Source organism: Primulina eburnea, chromosome 2 (assembly GCF_022965805.1).
Source record: "Primulina eburnea isolate SZY01 chromosome 2, ASM2296580v1, whole genome shotgun sequence".
Taxonomy (NCBI): Eukaryota; Viridiplantae; Streptophyta; class Magnoliopsida; order Lamiales; family Gesneriaceae; genus Primulina; species Primulina eburnea.
The window spans coordinates 42,293,646-42,309,068 of NC_133102.1; the positions used below are offsets into that span (position 1 = coordinate 42,293,646).

At 37.2% G+C, this 15,423-nt stretch overlaps 4 protein-coding genes across 4 annotated transcripts; 1 reads left to right on the top strand and 3 right to left on the bottom strand.

Annotated features, from left to right (window-relative positions):
• Nucleotides 1–808: 808 nt before the first annotated feature.
• LOC140823311 (small nuclear ribonucleoprotein SmD1a-like) lies at nucleotides 809–4,068 on the bottom strand. Its single transcript, XM_073184592.1, has 4 exons — nucleotides 3,872–4,068; nucleotides 3,678–3,754; nucleotides 2,348–2,539; nucleotides 809–2,255 (listed from the first exon to the last, which is right to left on the bottom strand). Exons 1-4 carry the CDS (start codon nucleotides 3,883–3,885, stop codon nucleotides 2,194–2,196), a joined length of 345 nt encoding a protein of 114 aa, XP_073040693.1. The 5' UTR covers nucleotides 3,886–4,068; the 3' UTR covers nucleotides 809–2,193.
• A 2,058-nt stretch (nucleotides 4,069–6,126) lies between these two features.
• On the top strand, nucleotides 6,127–7,853 carry LOC140823310 (probable aspartic proteinase GIP1). The gene has a single exon (XM_073184590.1). It carries the CDS (start codon nucleotides 6,481–6,483, stop codon nucleotides 7,750–7,752), a length of 1,272 nt encoding a protein of 423 aa, XP_073040691.1. The 5' UTR covers nucleotides 6,127–6,480; the 3' UTR covers nucleotides 7,753–7,853.
• A 416-nt stretch (nucleotides 7,854–8,269) lies between these two features.
• Nucleotides 8,270–9,225, bottom strand: LOC140824730 (small polypeptide DEVIL 14-like). The gene has a single exon (XM_073186275.1). The coding sequence runs from the start codon at nucleotides 8,617–8,619 to the stop codon at nucleotides 8,476–8,478; it is 144 nt and encodes a 47-aa protein (XP_073042376.1). The 5' UTR covers nucleotides 8,620–9,225; the 3' UTR covers nucleotides 8,270–8,475.
• Nucleotides 9,226–11,489: 2,264 nt separating this feature from the next.
• LOC140823313 (probable glutathione peroxidase 4) lies at nucleotides 11,490–15,403 on the bottom strand. Its single transcript, XM_073184593.1, has 6 exons — nucleotides 15,078–15,403; nucleotides 14,830–14,906; nucleotides 14,640–14,701; nucleotides 12,361–12,479; nucleotides 11,874–12,041; nucleotides 11,490–11,744 (listed from the first exon to the last, which is right to left on the bottom strand). The coding sequence occupies exons 1-6, from the start codon at nucleotides 15,129–15,131 to the stop codon at nucleotides 11,712–11,714; spliced, it is 513 nt and encodes a 170-aa protein (XP_073040694.1). The 5' UTR covers nucleotides 15,132–15,403; the 3' UTR covers nucleotides 11,490–11,711.
• Between the last annotated feature and the right edge of the window lie 20 nt (nucleotides 15,404–15,423).

Consider the following 15,423-nt stretch of genomic DNA (forward strand, 5'->3'; position numbering starts at 1 on the left):
GTCAAAGCAAATGTTTTCGAGCATAATCAAAGCTCGAAAAGGAAAAACTTTTCTCCTTCGAACAAAAAGATAAACCCGGGACCCAAAAGAGCCATTTCAAAGAAGAATTTCTTTGAAAAATGCAACAATTGTGATAGCATGGGTCAAAAGACATCTGAGTGTAAGAAACCGAAGAAAAACCAAGAGGTGACTGTGGTCGAGAACATATCTCAAGAGGTTTCGATCATGAATATCTGTGTCGTAATCTTTGAAGTTAATCTAGTGGGTTCAAACCCAAAGGTGTAGTGGATCAACACTGGTGTCACTCGCCATTTTTTCTCTGATAAGAAGATTTTTGCAAATTTTGAGGAATCTGAGAATTTGTGAAAGCTATTCACATGAAATTCTGCAATGTCTAAGATCAAGGATCAATAATAAGTTGTTCTAAAGATGACATATAGAAATAATGTGACTCTGAACAATGTGTTGTATGTACTAGATGACATATAGAAATAATATCGATAAGATTGACATATCTCAAAAATAAAAATTCTTAAGCCCGCCTTAGTGGGTTCGCTGCTCGGTTGGTTGGCAGGCCAAGACGGGTGACAGGCTGGCCCGTTTGAAAGCCCATACGCGATGTACATTTCATAATTTTTTTCTTTTACTTTTAACGAACAAACGATTTTCAGAAAGCCTGGATTCGTGTAAAATGATAGCTGGGAAGCGATGAGCTTCGCAATTTATTTTGCGAACCACATCTTATTTTCATTTCTATTAAATACATAATTCTGCAGAAAACAGAGAAGAGATCCTAATCATTTCCATATAAACTCAAAACAATATGTTTGCATATATCATTAACCATAAATCTTCACAAGATCGAAAATGCTAAAAACCAAAACTCATCACAAACTCGTCTCCTCTTCTGAAAATCCCAGAAGAAAACGAAATCGAAACCAGATCAATGCGTATCCAGCTCTTTATTCTCTCACTTCACTTGTTGTTGTCAGCATCGGAGGTCGACGGCTTCTCGGTGTCGTCTGGATCGCGATTCGGGTCAGATTCATCAATAGCGGCTCGAGTTTTCACGAGCCACGGCTTAAGCGCTAGCTCTATGGCAAGCCAGCCGCAAGCCAAGGCTCCAAACACAACGGCAGCCGATTTCGCCGAGCTTGATTTAGCCATGAGGGGTTTTAGAGCTCGGGGTCTGTGACGGCGGGTTTATAAAGACGAGGGCTGCTTGCGGAAGAAGGTACATGTGACTTGTGCAGCTGCAAACCCTGGTTTTATTGGGCCGAAATAATTTGGGCCTAGTTGATTTTGGTTGTATTACGAACGGGTTGAGGACTTGAGCTGGGCCCAGACAGAATGTGCGCAGTATATCGCGTACGGGGAATAAAGAATATTTTTTTCTTCAAACCAACGGGACACAACCAATTGGGGTGAGCTTTAATTAGGTTAAATCGAATTAGTCTATAAAACTAAACTAAATATAAATCTCAGTTCGATTAATTGGAAAATCAGTTTTAATTTTTAAAAATATCAGTTATAATATGTTTTTTAATTTTTCTTTTTTAAAAAATCAGTTAAACAGTATTTGTTAAAAAATAATAAATATTTTTATGCATCACTAAGTGATATTTATAACATCCATAATATATTTTGTTGTGGGCCGTGTGTTCTTAACCTTGACATTCTTATTGTAGATGGGTATTGACAGAATTATTCTCACTGTATTCATTTTTAATTTGATTTCTGAATACTTTTGCTGCCACATCCGATATGTATTATTAACACTATATTCCTGTGTTCGTCTTGCGAAATTAAATTTTTTTTCAGAATAATACGGCAGAAACCTGTTTGAAGTTTCAAAAGTAAAAAGCAGGGTAAAATTATATTGTCCAGCTCAATCTCACTAGTCCTGACTAGCATATCAAGTGTCACACTACCTCGAATTCCTTATGAACTTGAATACTGGCACTTCCGAACATACATAGCAGCCATTACACAGCGATAAACGTTCAATATCATGGCTAATTATACTTGTAATAAGGAAAAACTAGGGTCCTTGTTAGTTCGAACTCGAATGAACTTCGTCGTGAGATAATCTTCACCTCATATCCCACTGATCAGGAAAAACAAGCATATGACCCATCACCCAAAGATGTTTACATAACCAAATGCCATAAATTAAGATAATCTGAGCCACATCTAACGCCCACGTCCTCGCCCACGCCCACGCCCGCGGCCACGACCCCGACCCAAAGGTTTCCCTAAATCCACATAAAATAAGACATCATCAAATACATCTGAATGTAAAGAAATCCAAATTGTAAATAAAGTAAGAGAATTATTTCATTCATACCAGCTGTTGGCTTCTTGGGCTTGACCCTCGGTGTCTCTTCCACCAACAATGTCTCGAGATTTAAGCTGTCAGGAAGGATGTAATAGCGGATGGTGTTACCCCTTACGCTCAGGTGATCCATGGTGACTGGATTCTTTCCCTTGAAGGTGAGCTTTACCGTCTTAAGATGTGTGTTCATGCTGATATCAACACCTATGAAAGCAAACAGAAGTGAAGTCACTAACTGCATGTAGCTTCGTTTATTGATCATCACGCTCAATTGAGTGAGTATAAACGAATGACTCCAGCCAAATGTAAATAGAATCACGAATTTCCCAAAGTGTATAATTTTGTCAATTAGTATCAAATACAAGCCCACTATGAGCCAAGAGAATTTTTTACAGAAATTTGTGCCAAATTATTTGATCAATTCAATAAAGTCGGGGTATCATGGCTTAAAACGTCAATTTTAACATTATAAAGAATTCAGAAATACAGCAGATAAACAACCACAAGATATGTAGCAAGTCAAATACACATAGAAAAGAAATCAGCTACAACTACTATTCTAGATAAACAGCCAACAAAAAGCCGGAAATAAATATCAGTCATTTGCTGATATTTCATACTGAACAAAATTATAAACAAAGTTAAGGGGAAATAATATGAAGACAAATGGCTCACCAATCATGAAGCAGTTTAACACTTTTATCAGGAAGTATTATTGAAATACAATCTTCATGGGTAATAGACAGGAAAACTGCTTTAAAAACATGGTGAACATCGGTACGAACAAGCTAAACTGGCATAAATCAGGGAAACACCAATTCATAAATGAATCAAATCTTTTTCGGTCTAACAAATCCTAAAGATAGCTCGGTTTCACCCATGATACCAAATAACAAAACGTGAATTGACTGTGCCACCATATAGCCACAACATGCAGTGTTCGACCTTTAAGTCAAGCAATTCAGCATCACAAGCATAAGAGTTAAGACCCAAATAGAATTATGAGAAGATCAAATCTTAAGCAACACAAGTATGATTTATAATCGACCAGCAACTTTATTTATTTCTAAATTCAGATCCGGATATCATGTAACAGCTCGATACTGGCCCTAGAACTGATTGATTCAGATTTCACTCCAGGAAATGTGGGATACCAAAAACCCGAAATTATCACCGTTGAATACTTCAGCCTATTTCCCGCTCAATTAGAGTGTAACAAGAATAGCCACAGAACTACTTCTTCCCTCCCAGATAAATCTAATCGAAAATACCAACTACAAATGAGAAAAAATAAAATAAAATAACTACGAACACAGAAATTGCGGGGAGGAAAGAGAAAAACCAGTAATAGTTCCATGAACAACGGTGCCGTTCTTCAGCTCAATCGACACAGTCTCATTGTTCAATTTCATCAAAAACCTGGTCAATTTCACAAAATTTATACATAGCATATTTTTCTAAAGAAAATTAGAACTAATTTTGAGCTCGATAAACTGGCATATTACAGTAACAAAAGAGTCTGGTACAAGAACATACCTTACGAGCTTCATCGTCGCAACCGGAAGGTTTTACCGAGCTAGGGTTTCGAACAAAGAAGCAAAATCCAGCGCTGAATTGTTGGTTTTTAGGGCAATAGTAAAATGTTCAGTCGTTTCTGAGTGAGACGGTGCCATGCTTGGGCTTGGGCCTTAAGTAAATGTTTTGGGCTGCTTACTTACCGGCCTCGAGAGGGTCGGGTAACTTCAATAAACTACTATTATTTTATTATTAAATTATAATTGTTTAAAATTTACCATTAACGAAAATAGAAAAGGGAATTTAAAATACAAAAATATTATACAAGAAAAAACAACATTATATAGGAAAATAAACCACCGAAGAATCATAATGTATAAATATCATAATTATTTTTAATTCTAATAATTGTAGAAATTTTGGGAAATAAGCTTTCAAGTTGAGTTTATTGTTCAATTTACATACCATGGATTAGGGATGTAAATGAGCCGAGCTGTTCGCGAGTTTTTCGGATCTCGGCTCGTTAAAAAGCTCGTTCGGGCTCGTTCGTTAAGCTTATCGAGCCGAGCCCGAGCCTTATTTTGGGCTCGACAATTTTGTTGAGCCGAGCTTGAGATTAATGATGTTCGGTTCGTTAGCTCGTGAATATGTTCGATAATAGGTTCGTGAGCTCAAAATTGAGCTCGGCTCGTTTAGTTGGCTCGTGAGCTCGAGTTCGAGCTCGGCTCGTTTAAGTGGTTGATGGGCGAAAAAAACGGAAATATCAGCGACGGTTTAACCGTCGCTATATAGCGACGGTCTGCATTAAAACCGTCGCATACTAAATTTAGCGACGGTTTCTTAAAACCCGTCAATATTATAGCGACGGATTACATAAAACCGTCGCTATAATAGCGACTGTTATGAATAAACCGTCGCCGATTAATATTAGCGACGGTTTTAGAAAACCGTCGTTAATAGCAACGGTTTTGGGGTTTAGGGTTTAGGGTTTAGCGTTGTCCTTACAATCGAAAAAAATGTCAGAACAAACCATATTTAGACGAAATTACAAACCATTTGTGTTTTCTAATAAAAATTACAAAATTGTGGATGTCAATCGAAAAAAGAGTCTTAAATACTACGAACCATTTGTGTTTCCTACGCAAGCCTCGCAAGTTGTGTATTTGACTTATCCAACAACGAAGAAAGCAGAATCAGATTGGATGCATGTGAGTACTCTACGTAGGCGAGCTTATGTCACTGATGTTGAGCCAAATACTAAGCATAATCAAATTGATGTGAACGACGCATTTCAAAACAACGAAAGTGGACCTCATGACATCTCAACTCAATTTCTTTTATCGTCTCAAAATCTAGTCGATGTTAATGTTATGTACGACAACGAAATTGATTTGAACTGAAAGTGAAATAGAAGAGGTTCAACATTCGAGCGACGATGTTCGTGACATTTATTGAATTGTACTTTGGAAAAAATATATATTTCATTAATTATAAATGTTAATATTTTACAATTATTGAATTTATTTTAGCGAGCACGACATGGCAGAGATCTAACGTCATGGGAGCTATACGTTCACACACATCGACATGCAGATGGATCTTTCGTTGACACGCGATTCGCCTGCTCCACGTAATTTTATTAAATTTCGTTATTCTCATCAACGTTACATTAAGAAAATTCAATTTCATTCATTTTAAATCAACATAACAGGAAGAGATGTAGCGCTACATGGCTGATTCATTTTGTATGAAACACTTGTATTATTATTTGTAGATTAATAATATGATTACATTTCTCAAACTTTGTTAAGTTTTTTTCGATTATACAACACAATATATTTTTATTTCAGATTTAAATAATTATAACATTTTTTTAAAAAAAACAATTAGCGACGGCCGTCGCGACATTAGCGACAGTTGTAGAAAAACGTCGCCGATTAGATCAGCGACAGTTGTAGAAAAACGTCGCCGATTAGATCGCTGTGGGCGACGTTTTTTGTAAATACACGTCGCTATTAGCGACGGTTTTGTCAATACCCGTCGCTATTAGCGACGCTTTTACTCGAAATCCGTCGCTATTAACGAACCCGAGCCAGGCTCATTAACCAAGATAAACGAGCCATTAATGAGCCGAGCCCGAGCTTCATAAATTTCGAACGAGCCGAGCCTGAGCTTCAAACCCGAGGCTCGTAACGAGCTCGAGCCGAGCCCGAGCCCGAGCCAGCTAGTGCTCGGCTCGGCTCGGCTCGGCTCGGCTCATTTACATCCCTACCATGGATGCACAAGCTAGGGAATAAATCATGCAAAAGTTTTACTCGTATTTATCTAAAACTTATGATGGCATAAGAAATTGTATGTACATGATCAAAATCAAACCTGATGATGTCAATTTGCAGGAAACCATTAGAATTAAATGAAGATCATCATCAAACTCATACATTTGTCCTTTTTGATCTTCTTCTGATGTCATTTGGGATAAACCACTCCCCCCCTTCTCCAGCGTTTCAAGCTTTTTCTGTGACGTTTGCTGATTTACGTGTCAAGGAATTGCACTTTAACACTGAGATTTTTGTGATAAATATTCATCCTTCCCACTTTTTACATTCTGCAAAACAGAGTTCGAATTTATAATGGCTCTTAAAATTGCTTCTTTTTTCTTCATCCTCGCAATTTCTTCTCTTTTTCGAGTTTCGTTTCCAGCTTTCTTAGTACCCGTTACAAAAGATTCTGCAGCAGAAAAGTATACGCTGCCAATTTACTTAAGAACACCTCCTCGACAAGTATATTTACTTCTTGACCTTGGTGCCACCTTCACTCTAATTGACTGTTCCAAGAACTACGCCTCCTCGAGCTATCACTCCATCCCCTGCGGTTCCTCTCTGTGCAGTTCGCTCGGTCCACACTCATGCTCCGTTTGCTCCGGGTTGGCGGGTCCGGGTTGTTCTAACAACTCGTGCGCCCTCCATTTCACAGATTCAGGTGCCCGGAGATCGACAGTGATGGGTGAAGCTTTGATGGACTCGTTATCCTTGCCCGTCACAAACGGGCGTAACCCGGGTCCATTCGGTACGATCCATAATTTCATCTTCTCGTGCACAAAAGGACCTTTTCACAAATCCCATGTCAAAGGTACGTCGGGTTCGGCCGGGTTCGGCCGTTCTAAGCTGTCGGTTCCTGCGCAGCTGAGCAAATCCTTCAAGGAGAAGTTCCTATTTACGCTCTGTTTGTCCGGTTCGCCGTCGGCTCCAGGCGTGGTTTTCTTCGGTTCTCCCGGGCCGTACTACTTTTTACCCGAAATCGACCTTTCAAAGCACCTTACTTACACGCCACTCTTGTCACCACAGCTCTCCAATGGGTATTTCATAGGCTTGACTTCAATAAAAGTCAACGGAAAAGTCATATGGTTGACTAACGAGGGCCTCGTTCCGACCAAGATTAGCACGATGACTCCGTACACCACTTTACGGTCAGCCATTTTTAAAGCTTTCGCAGAAGCTTTTGTGAATGAATCTGCTGCGGCCGACCTCAAAGTAAGAGAACCCGTGAAACCGTTTAGCATATGCTACAACGCTGATGATATTGCGGATACGCCGGTGGGGCCGGCGGTTCCTACCATTGATCTTGTGATGCAGAATGATGATGCGGTTTGGAGGATTTTCGGGTCGAATTCGATGGTCAGGATCTTTCGTGGCGGCGTCGACGCATGGTGCTTGGGGTTCTTGGACGGAGGAGACCACCCGAAGGCGCCGCCGATTGTGATCGGTGGGCATCAAATAGAAGACAACTTGTGGCAATTTGACGTCGAATCCGAAAGGGTAGGATTTAGCGGTAATGTTTTGGTGCATGGTACTATGTGTGCTAATTTTAACTTTACAAAGAACGAGGGGTTGCTATATACATAGTACTTTAAGATTACTTCAAGATTGTGAGTGAGAAGTTGGAATTCTATGCATTTTGTATGTAATTTTTACATATGTAATGTAATTTTTAGTGTTCATTTGTGGGTATAATTTATATATTTTATTACAAGATTTTCAATTTCAAACCAGCCATCCGCCAGCCCCTTGTTTGCCCCCATACATCGATAATTAATTCAATTTGTACTTCAAGTACTTGTAACCGGAACAAGAAAATACTGATTCAAAGACCAAAATATTCTTATTTTGATAGATGAAAATTTTGTCTAGAAGTTCGTGTTTGAATGTCCGATCTTTATCCAGATCTCTTTTATTCCTCAATTTACTTTAACTTGGAAATTCGTTTTTATTTCAAAAGAAGTGTTTAAATACTAAATTTCAAAATAATATATTCATATATATAATCAAATTGATGAAAGTAACTATATCTTCACCAAGAAACTATCCAAAATTTCCACTGCAAAACCATTTACACATATTATCACCAAAAAACCATGGCATATAAGTATCATCTGCAAGAGTTCAGAACGTCGAAAGCTTTACATTTCTATATTACATAACATGTACCATCCAAAATTTCTCAACCGGGATTCAAGCTATATATTTACAGATTGAAACCACTCCTCTAAATTAATCTACTAGAAATCGGAAAACACGAAGACTAAGTGATCTCCTATTACATATGTCAGGTGCCAAGGATCTTGATTTTCAATCATGCCAACACATAAGCAACACAGCACATCTCCATATAATATAAAGCCTCGCCCTTTGTTCTCTGATTTGCTTCGAACAGCGTCGGGTCAACCCGACTTTCGAACTTCTAACTTGAAAGACTGAACCAATTGTTGCCATGTCTATGATGCAAGAACTTCTTTGTTTTCCTGCTGCAGGGAAAAGCCTGGAATATAATACTGGTTTGTGAAGTGGAAAAGTGTGTGGGGATGAACGGTATATGTTGCCTTTATATAGTATGAGGGGAAGGGGATATGTGGATGTGAATTAAAAATTAAAGGGTCGTGAATTAGGGTTCATTCACTGCACTTGAAAAACGCTAAGATGACAAACAAAACTTGTAAGCTTTGTCTCCTTGCCTGCCCTACTTTAAAGAAATGACTTGCTATCAACTTGTGCATGTAGAGGGCCATAACTGTTCCCCCCCTTACATGATCTAGGATAAGGCATTCTGTCTGAAATAATTGTTGGCTTTTTGAAAAATTATTGTATTTGGTGAAAATATTTGTATAGAATTACTGGCAGTAAATTAATTTGGTTGCTCTTGATCAAGGATGGGATTTGAAAAGAAAGGAAACTATATCATATAATTTGATATTCATAGCACATTCAAGAAAATGAAATTCGTTGCTTCCTATATGGACAATATGATTTACAGCAAGAATCTCTATGTGGAGAGTAAAAAAAACTTCTCCCTGAACAGATTTCTTGAACAAGCGAGAAATGAACATCTGCCCATGTACAATCACATAAATGATTTGAATGTAAGTAACGTTTATCTTCAATATTTTAATACCTTGCAGATCGAATGCAAGCATATGGATTTGTCAAAGATATGGATATGGAAGAAGTGGAGGCTAAAGAACAACTGTTGCTGGTTGACTTTGAGACGAACGAAATTGTATGGATTGATTGCCTTGACATGCATACGACACCTTAATTTCCATGTCTAAAAGGAGACATAAATAAATATATAATAAGCATGTAAGACTAACAAGTTTGGGACTAGACCAAGTAAATTGAATGGATTGTAGTTTCATATCAGAAGGCAGAAAGTGATGACTGGTGAGAGATTAGAGAACCCTTTTCTTCAAAAATGCCCAATATTTTGTAAATTTAGAGGAAATAATGTTCTCTATTACCAACTGCTGTGAATCTTGAAAGTTTAGCAAGTCACCTAGATGTAATATTGTTTTACCTTTGAATAATCGAGAGTGGTGGAACAAAAAACAATGGCATTCACTATTTGTAAAGAAAGATTACAATTTTATATGATTTTTTTTTATATTCGTACAAATATATCTTGGTCGTGCAAATTGGACATCTTACCTATCAAGATATCATCATTGCCTGAACTGCCACGCCTTGATAACGAAATATCAACATGCATTCCACACCAAGTCACGTGCATTTCTCCGCCATCAAATTAGATTCAACCAAATTTAGACCTTTGACATGTCGTCCACTGATATTTGCTGGCAGCGACATCCATCGGGAGCTCTGGCTAAACCCAAAAAATCAAGGGGAAGCAAATAGAATGAGACTATTATCAATTGGCCATCAAAACATGATATTTTATGGTTACTTTTTTTTTTGCGATTTTGGTCTTCTACGTTATCAAATCTTCGTATTAATCTTATCTTCAAATTTTTGTAACGATTTTAGTCTTATCTCACGAAAGTATTGATACGTAATGAGTAGAGCTCTCGAATAATGAATTTCCACCTCAATCCAACATATGTTGCTAAGCTACGACACAATCACCATTTTTTCAACAATATGACCTGGCCCATTTATCGGACACGCGCCTTGACCTGCGGCTGTCTGACTAGGACGGATGATCGGGCCATGGTCCATATCATGTAAACTCAATTAGCAGGGGGCCCATTCACACATACAGGCATATCTTCTCATGTTCCACTAAAGCGAGGCATATGAAAGGGTCCTATCTTATCTTCATGTCTTGTTGTCGAATTCTTGAATTTGATGATAATTATATTTTATGTTTTTGAATAGAGAACTCCTTAAATTTCTGTGTCTTTCAAATTTGAATTTCTCAGATCCAAATTTTATTTTAAATTGCTTTGAGGGACCTCTAATATTATATTTAAGATTGTTTCGAGTGGAGCCAAGTGTGCATTGGAACTTACTTGTTTCGAATCTTGATTTCGAATTCATTTGATTATTTAGATGAATTTATATTGAGTGTATTTTTTTTAATAATTTAGTTAGATGTAATGATAATAGCTTCAAATCATATCTCTAACACTTCAAATCAAATATTTGATCCAAATATAATTTAAGCTTTTTTCAAGAGTTTAAGGCTGATTTGAGAACATTTTATTAAGTGGATCAGCTTTATTGTGTTTTCTTTGTCAAAGTAAAAGTCATTTCCTGTTTAGTTACAGTAATGAAGAAGACAGCTTTATTTTTCAGAACGAAGCTAACACTAAAGATTTAAAGTTACAATTTTTGGCTCGTGAATTTTTGCTATTTTAAGCTTTTTTTTTTCAAAACAATTTCTCGATTCAAACATAACATTTTCTTGGGAAAAGAAAACTTTGGACAAAAACAGATTTTTTTGGTCATGACTTCTCTAACCAACACATTCTCCTTATGCCATGGGGGAAAAATATTTATCATCACATCAAAGATAGCGGTTCTTGGTTTTCAAGGCTTTGGTTAAATTTTTACCAACGAATATCTTTGAAATGGTTCGGACTCGAACTCGGACTCCAAACTCGTAAATGATCCTAATTAAACAATAGAAAGTAAAATGTAGAATTGTCAGATTGTGATTCATCATGTTCAAGGTGATCAAATGGTAGGCATTAGGGGAAAAAATCTTACGTGACCCATGAAAACTGTAACTAAAATCTCCAAGCATAAAAAGACAGCCGTGCATGGTTGATACGAGAAAGATGTAATAATACGTAACACATGCATATAGACTCAAAATAGGTGTCGCAACAGCTAAATGAGACAGATAATAACACAAGGAATCGGAGGAAGCAACAGATGAGCAAAGATTGCCAGTTAGACTACTAAATTCGTATAAGCAAGTCTAACAATACATAGCCCAGATTTGAACTTCGATCATGGAACAAAAAAGGGAAAAGAAAATCTACAACTTTGATTCATATCGAATAACGAACAAGGAGGAATCGTTATTCATACTGATTCTATTCATTCTGCTGCTGAATATAATTGCTTTAAAGTTCTCCCAGTGCTTTCTTTATATCTGCCTGCAAGAAAGCATTGATGCTTAATTGTCAAAGAACGCCTAAAATACGCCACATGCACAACACATTAATCTTTGCTGAGACATTTTATTCATGTACGTATAGAGAGGTGGGAGCGGGAAAGGGAGATACCTCGATCGCCAACGGAGAGGTAGAGGTTCCATAACGTTTGATCACACAGCCATCTTTGTCGACTAGAAACTTGGTAAAATTCCATTTTATGCTAGACCCAAATAAAGTGCTTTTACTTGCTTTCAGGAACCTATAAACTGGTGCTGCGTCCGAACCATTCACTTTTACCTTTTTGTAGAAATTTATTGCAATTTTATAAACATGCATTAGAGTTTCAAAGAGAAATAAAAGTTATATTTTAACACAAAAGGACAATAATTTTACATAATATGAGATGTTTTCCATGCCATAAAGGAGCAGACCCTTGAATACATGTTCTATATAAGTCTGCTCTGAAATTAAAATTTTAATCTTTTGTAATGATTTTACTGTAACTGTAAAGTTGTCAGTCCCTATTGCAACAGAACTCCCCGGCTACTCTTTTATTTTCACAATTTTAATCAGGGGATGCAATTATAAAAAAAATTTCTAACACAGAATTACTTACCTTCTGAAAAATAGGGTATTCAGCCTTGAATCTGGTGCAAGCAAATTGTTCAGCTTCTTGACTTGTTCCCGGTTCTTGACGCAAGAATTGATTGCAAGGGAAGGCCAATATCTCAAAACCTATGACAGTATTATCGTATAAAAGATACATGTATATTTCAAATCTTCTCATACACTTGTTATATCATGTATTCTACTTAGATGGTGGCAAAGGCAGGAACTCATATTTAGAGCAATGGAACTAAAAACCTTACAAAAAGATTCAGATGTAAGACAGGCGAAATTACATTTTACACAATAAGAAAATATTTGGTAATAAGTTTTAAACATAGGGGCCCACACCTGCTAGACACTGACACAAAGAAGGCCACGAAAGTAAAGAAAAGCAAAAGAGCAAGAATCATTCTGAAGAAACTAGCAGATTAGGTAGCTAACTTTAATCGACAGTTGGAAAAAAGGGGATCAACGGTCAGAAAGAGATGGGAGAATTAGTTACTACTGCAATATATATAGAATAAAGGAGAATGGTGATGTATTTCATTATGGAACATTTATGCAAATCAATTTTTTTTCTCTGCAACTTCGTTTCTCTTCTCTTCTTCTTGTTTAATTTTTTGGAGATTGGCTATCTCGAACTAGCCATCACATCATTTGGTGCTCTCATTGAGCTTGAGTTATGGCTGCAGCTACAAGACAAGATCGATCAGAAGAAAATTCTTTCCAAAGTTACAGACCTACAAGAACATCATGTAGTGTTGATCGAGAAGCAGAATGCAAACATTGACTTTCTCTCAAGGCCATGAACTGACGATCGGATTGCAGCAGATTGATGCAAAAATAGGACAAATTGATAGCAGCTCACACGATCCTTCAGATATTCAACTGCCATCAACATTTAATCGCAATGCTCAAACATGGAATTGCAATTTGCCAGATCAATTCAGTCAATTAAAATCGCTGCATCTTGATGTGCCACGTTTCTCAGGGGAGATCGAGAAGGCAGTAGGAATTCAAGGAGCATCGGCCTTTCTCCTTCATTACCAACACCTCAGGCTGACAAGTTTCCTAAGCAACTCAAGAATCAACCATCCATCTCCATTAAGAAACTCTTTTCAGAGGAAATGGAAGCTCAAGGAGAGATAGATTTATGCTATAATTGTGATGCCAAATACTTTCTTGGGCATAATTATAAAAGCAAAGTATCTTTTTTCTTGGTTGAGAATGAAGATATCAGAGATTTATGAGCAGAATTCCAGAACAATAGACCAAGAATTTCAAGATTCTACTCTAGAGATGAATTTTCAACTGATGGCTGCTCACAGACCTTTAAGAATCAACGCTCAGAGAGATCACTCAGATTTTGGAGCCATTGTCTTTCTTGTTTCAAGTGTTGTTGCTGAGTTCAAAGCTCCATAGCATGTTCCAGTATTTTCATTGTCAATGGATTCAATAGCAAATCAACCAATAATCACTCTTCTAGCTATTCCTAATCGCCGAAAAACAGGTTGCAAATGTGGATCTCTCAAATATTGGTTCAGAGGGATGAGTTGCCGTTGGAGGAAAAAAACTTCATGGAAGGCTCTTGCCTGACTTTTGGCGCACATTTCCCACTTTCCACCTTGGGACGAAGTGCTTTTTTGACAAAGTGGGTAATAATAAAAAGAAGACCAGAAGTAAGAAAAGCAAAAGAGAAGAATCATCACTAAGAAACTAGCAGATTAGGTAACCAACTTTACTTAAGGGTTAGAAAGAGATGGGAGAATTAGTTTCTACTGAATACATAAATAACGGAGAATAGTGATGTAATTCATTCTGGAACATTTATGCAAATCAAGTTTCTTCTCTATAACTTCTCGTTTCTCTTCTCTTCTTCTTGCTTAATTTATTGGAGATCGGCTATCTCGTACTAGCCATCCTATCAGACACAATCCAGCTCTTCCACTGCAATCAGGCTACATTCACTGATTGGACATTTGTCGAATGACCACTGACAACAAGACAGATGGTAAATGGTCGATGTAGCAGAGGTTGTAGTACCAAATGATGTGATGGCTAGCAGAGGTTGTGGTACCAAAATGAAGTGATGCCCGCTTACAAGTTTCATTCTTGAAGATCCAAACACAAAAATGTAATGAAATAAAAGAACCAAATACCAAATGTGATCATATTCACCTAATCCCAAAACCTTGGCAACTATGTAGAACACCACAAAAAACAATTTAGCAAATAATTCTGGCATCATGTTAACAGCTGAAATAAGTAAAGATACAAAGAACTGACCTTTATGCCTGTAACGGGAGTGAAGGTCAGACAATTGAGTGTAGTTTGAATTCGTGAACCCGCTGTTTTTTCAGCAAAATAATCAAAAGCCCCAAAAAAAAAGATCATTTCCACCGCAACAATCAAAACCTCAATAAAAAAGATGAGCTGAAAAAATAATATTTTAGAGCAAGAATGATAATGAACGAACCATTTGGAAGCAACATTAACAACAAGCAAGACCTTCCCTTTGTAATTGCTAAGGTTTACATCTTTACCTTTGCTATCCTGCTCAGAATGACAAAGAGAACCAAATTTTATTAACTATGACAAGACATCAGCATAGACCCACGAACGAGAATTATTTTAAACTTTTTGTAGGTTTTTGGCAACCAAATTTTATTTCTAATAATCCCACGAACACACAAGAAGGATCGATTAAGGGACGATAAAAGATACCTTGACAGTGAAATCATGGATGGATTTTTCTGGGACAGATGCAGAAGCACCCATTTCTTCTCTTTCTAATCCTGAAGATTAATTTATGTATATTTGAGCAAAAACTACGAATAATCTGGGTTTTATCGTGAAAGCACAGATACCCAAATTAGGATTGTTAAGAGGGAATCACGTAATATCGCAGATCGTAGCTGGGATTGAATCCATTGGGAAAGATGGGATTTTCCCCCCTCTTTTTTGGGTTTGTGACAGATCAAAAACAGTTGTTATTGTGTAAAGAAGATCGCCTAATCCGACGCTAGAAGAGCTATTGAACTTTCTTCTTCTAGATGCCTTTGGTTTGTTT